General features: G+C 28.1%; 1 protein-coding gene across 3 annotated transcripts; it reads right to left on the reverse strand.

Moving 5' to 3' along the window:
• Window positions 1-870: 870 nt before the first annotated feature.
• On the reverse strand, window positions 871-4,707 carry LOC123270533 (bone morphogenetic protein 7-like). Of its 3 annotated transcripts, none has more exons than XM_044736633.1 (2): window positions 4,627-4,706; window positions 871-2,127 (listed from the first exon to the last, which is right to left on the reverse strand). In XM_044736633.1, the coding sequence occupies exon 2, from the start codon at window positions 2,075-2,077 to the stop codon at window positions 926-928; it is 1,152 nt and encodes a 383-aa protein (XP_044592568.1). In that variant the 5' UTR covers window positions 2,078-2,127; window positions 4,627-4,706; the 3' UTR covers window positions 871-925. The 3 variants fall into 3 exon arrangements, 2 of the variants coding, with proteins under 2 accessions (XP_044592568.1, XP_044592569.1); XM_044736634.1 differs by lacking the exon at window positions 4,627-4,706 and adding an exon at window positions 3,087-3,130; XR_006510622.1 differs by lacking the exon at window positions 871-2,127 and adding an exon at window positions 3,133-3,228 and having other exon boundaries at window positions 4,627-4,707.
• Between the last annotated feature and the right edge of the window lie 374 nt (window positions 4,708-5,081).

Here is a 5,081-nt window from a genome sequence, read left to right on the forward strand (position 1 = left end):
TCGATGTAGTTTTTTGAGCTCTATAAATAATTCTGAACAAAAAAATTGATCTGATGAAAAATTTCGGAGTTATTACAAAAAAACACTTTTTTCAATTTTTTTCGACAACGATATCTCACGAACGCATCAATCGATTCTGACGCTTTTGGTGGCGATCGATGCGGGTTTTTAAGGTTAAGAGCTGATTAGTTTTTGAGGTTGATCGGTTCAGCCAATTCGGAGATATTTAAAAAAAATGAAAAAAAAAAAAACAACTTTTTTTTTCACTTTTTTTGCGATTTCTCGAAATTTACTGGTCTGAATCGGTTCCAACTTCCAGAAAATCTAAATTTGGCGAAGACTTTTCGAATGACACCAACTGCGATCAAATCGGTCAAGCCGTTCAAAAGTTATAAGAGGTTTACACACACACACACACACACACACACACGCGCGCGCGCGCGCACGCACTCACGCAGACGTACGACATCATCGTAAAAATAGTCAGGGAAGCTTCTTAGGGCTTCAAAACGTCGAGATCTGTTGAAACCTCGATTTTTGCAAAACGAGGTGAAAACAATAACTTCCCGATTTTTCGAAAATCTTCGATTTTCTTAGCGGGAAGTTAAAAATGTTGAAAAATTAATTTTTTTCTTTGCATTAACAAATTACTAAATAAAAAAAAATGCTTCATTTATTGAAAATAATAATAAGTCATATGTTAATTAGAAACATGACATTTTTTATTTCAAATTTATATTACAAAATGTTAATACAATCATATCAATATAAAAGGTGAATTATTTCATAGTAAAAAAAAATTTTTAAATCAATAATTAATAAATTAATAATCTACCGGTAAATTAAAGAAAAAAATCTTAATCTTTATCAATAATATCAGCCTTGAATAGAGATCAATAAATTAACTTAATTGTAAACAAAAAAATTATCGACACCCGCAGGCACTCGCGCTAAAATTTTCAACCCTCCTGAAAATAGTTTTACTGTCATCCGACAAATACAATATATTTGCAGGAGAATACTTGATGGGTTTACACCTGACCACCATCAGTTTTGACAAGCCATCCAATTTTACGAGCGACTTTAAGAAAGCGTGTATCGACACGTTAACCTGATCACCAAAAGGGTAATCACACCTGCCGATACAGTCATTAGCCTCGACTCCATCTGGAGCAATGATCCAATCACTGTACCCGATTTTATTGAAGTTGACATACATGTCTCTTAATTGGCAGTGTTTCTTCCGGTATTTAAGGACCTTTTTCTCCTGGAAATTAAGTTCTGTCGAGGCACTTCTTTTGTTCTTGAGGCTACCCAAGAAGTCCTGTCTGTTCAAGGTAGTTTGGTAGTACCCAACAACAAACGCAAATTTTTCTGGTTTTCCATCAAACCCAGAGACACCAATATCTTCGGGCAGGATGTATTGAACCAAGTTGTCTATCTTCATCGGTTTGACCACCAGCTTCAGACCCTCATTGTCTTGGGGATAGGTGGTCCACCATTGAATACAACTGGTGATATCTATCGCGATCCATCCTTGTTGATCAGCCTCGACGATTACGGAGTTTATATAATTAAGGTCCGCTTTTTTGTACCTGTAAACAGTGATGTTGAACGGCAGACCTTGGAATTTTTCTGAAACGAGCGAAATGTCGCGGTAAAGTCTCAAGTCTGCGGAAGATAAAGCTTTTATGTAGCTATCCTGGGAGTCTTTAGTGATAACATTGTACCACAATCGCTGCATGCTGTGTTGGAGGATTTTGTGAGCGTTATAACTCACTATCATGTTGTTTTCTTTTGCTTTTTCTAAATCGTAGCGGGCCAAGTCGAAATTAGTGTAATTGAGGGTCAATTTGGTGACCACGTTTGAGTAAATGTTCATTAGATAAGCCGGAGCAGATCGTTTCTCCACTTTTGGTCTTGTGATGTTTACCGGCTCGTGATTGATCCCCAAGACGTCTAGCCAGGATGCTTTGTTCAATTCTTTGGTCAGCTCATAATCTTCTAAATTTGATTCGTAAGCGCTGTCGCAGATGGTTGACATTGTCAGGAGAATCGAGATAAGTAGGATCTTCATTCTTATCAAGAGGGTTTTGTTTTTTGACTTGAAGATCCGTTTACTGGTGCCTAATGTAAAAGTAATAAATTAGTATAATTACTTTTAAAATATTATTTACTTAATGAATTTGTTAAGTTTTAATTTCAAAAAATTATATTTATGATTGAACTACTGACGATTTACTTTAATGATTTTTACTCAGAAAATTGATATCTGATAAGTGTTTTATTAATGATACTGAAATTAACTGATATCTGATTTTTTTAAATAAATAATTATTATAAAAAATATTTTATTGAAAATTCACCTTGTAGACATTTGAAAAAATTATTTATACAATTTTTTACAATATTTTATTGACAGTAATTCATTGTCATAGAAAGACGAAAAATTTTCAGTCTCTTAATTCCAATTTAATTATTATTTAATGACGTTGAAATTAACATACATATTTTTATTTTTTGGATTTTTATGAGAACTAAATTATTTTGAAAAAATTTAATAAGAAAATTTCATATCTAAAAATTACGTGAAAATTTTAAGAGAGTTTTTTTTTATAATTGATTTCTATACTTAATAAAAATTTAAAAAAATGTCAGATATCTGCTTATTTTATTATTATTAATATTAAACCAAATTATAATTATTATATTAAAACTTAATAAAACTAAAGTTAGCAGACATCTGTAATTTTTTTGATTTTTACAACAAATAAATGACTACTAAAAGAACTTAATTCTTTACACATCTACAAATGGAATTTTTTAGAAAATTTTTATCATAATAATTTATTTGTTTAAAAGAATCTTGGAAATCATCAGATGTCACTTAACTGCAGTATCATTAAAACTTAATGACATTGAAGTTAACAGTGAAAATTTTTTAATTTTATTTAGCAAATAAATTTGTTCTAAAAAATTGCATTAAAAATTTTTTTAAATTTTTACGTGTCAAAATTTTTTTTGCCATAATTTATTTGTTAAAAAAATATTAAATATATACTAAATTAATTTTCATTAAAACTTACCAATTGTTATTATTGTTGTCAATTAATTCTGAGCATAAATTTTATTCAATTGTTACGATTGTTCAAAATTTTTTGCAACACCACCAAACCGGTTTCTCTATATACCACCTAGGTTCCCCAAATAATCAGTTGAACACTTTAACTACAACAGTATTTGATTTTGGGTGACGAAAATAAAACTCTTTTACTGATTGATTTACAAATTTACTACAGATTGAAAATCACTGAACCAAACTTGGATTCTTTGAAGTTTTGATTTTCACGAGACAAAATTTCAATGAGAAATGATTTTTCAACTGAGATTCTACTTTATATAGACGGATTCTATGGAGAAGGTGCTTCGTTAGAGCCAATAGCTATTTCAAGATTCTATAATGCTTGTCATTGTCATTAGTAGTTAAGTATAGCAATGCGTATCTATATCTAATATCTCATTGATGAGTAATTGTTAATGGCCATAAATTTTCATTAAATTTCTGCATCTTTTATTGCATGAGTCTACCTGTGCAATGGGTTGGATAGTCAAAGAGGCTCTTACGGTAAAGCCTGGCGACAAAGATACATTTTTGACCTGAGGGTCAAAATATGTATATTTTAAGAAACAAATACCTCTCTGCATCCTCTCTTATGGCAATTAGTCAGAGTGAGAAAGTTTAATCCTTTATTGTACGGATATTGAAAAGTAAGTGAAATTTCATGAATTATTATAAGTTTACATTTATTAGAAGTAAGTGCAATTTCTATTCAAATATCTCGTTGAACTTTAATTTTTCTTACTTTTAGTAAAATATTCATTAGATAAGTGTTCAAAATTGATTTATTATTTATTATTTGAAATTCGTATACTGATTGTTCGCTTAAAGTATTATTTATCGAATGTTTCATTAATTATTTTTTAAATATCTAATTATATTATTTAGCTGTTCAAGAAAGTTCCTGTTTAAATAAGACCCTTTTAACTATTGTGCATTTTTTCCTTATTGTTTTTCGAAAAAAATTTTCCTGAAAAATTTTCAAAAATAAATTTTTTTTAGTTTTAAATTTAAAAAAAATTTCAATTAATTTTTAATTAAAAAATCTTTATTATAATAATTTATTTGTTTAAAAAAATCTTAGAAAAATCATCAGATATCTCAGTTAACTCCAGTATCATTAAAACTTGATGACATTAAAGTTAACAGTCACTTAAAAATTTTTAATTTTATTTAACAAATAAATTTGTTCTGAAAAATTGCATTTATAATTTTTTTAAATTTCTGCATGTCAACATTTTTTTGCCATAATTTATTTGTTAAAAAAATTATTAAATGTCTACTAAATTAATTTTCAATGAAAATTAATCTAGCATATATTTAATAATTTTAAGAATTTTATAACAAATAAATTATCGCGAAAAAAAATTGATATGTAGAAATTTAAAAAAATTAAAAATGCAATTTTTTAAAAATAATTTTTTGAAACAAATTTTTTTGTTAAATAAAATTAAAAAATTGTAAAGTGACAGCTAACTTTAATGTCATTAATTTTCATTAAAACTTACCAATTGTTATAATTGTTGTCAATTATAATTCTTAGTTTTCAATTACAAATTTTACTATGATGATAAATATATTATATATATCTTGGACGAAAGTTTAGAATAATATGTGCAAAAATTACGTAAAGTAACAATTAGTTCAGTGATTTAGAGTTTAAAAAATAATTATAATAAACTTTTTTACCTTTTGATAATCAAATATCCGATAATCATTAACTTTATTCAATTATTATGAATGTTAAAAATTTTTTAGAACACCACTACCCTGACTCAGAAAGACGCCGGTTTTCTTCTTTGGGAAGAACTATAGAGGAATCCAGTATAAAACATAATAACACTGAAGTTAGCAGAATTAAAAAATTTAAAGATTTCAGGAAGTTGGATCAATATATCGATCGATAACACACATACTATAGCGCGCTAGGTTCATCTACAAGGCAGAGAGACAACTGTAAGAA

This window comes from Cotesia glomerata, linkage group LG8 (assembly GCF_020080835.1).
Source record: "Cotesia glomerata isolate CgM1 linkage group LG8, MPM_Cglom_v2.3, whole genome shotgun sequence".
Lineage (NCBI taxonomy): Eukaryota > Metazoa > Arthropoda > Insecta > Hymenoptera > Braconidae > Cotesia > Cotesia glomerata.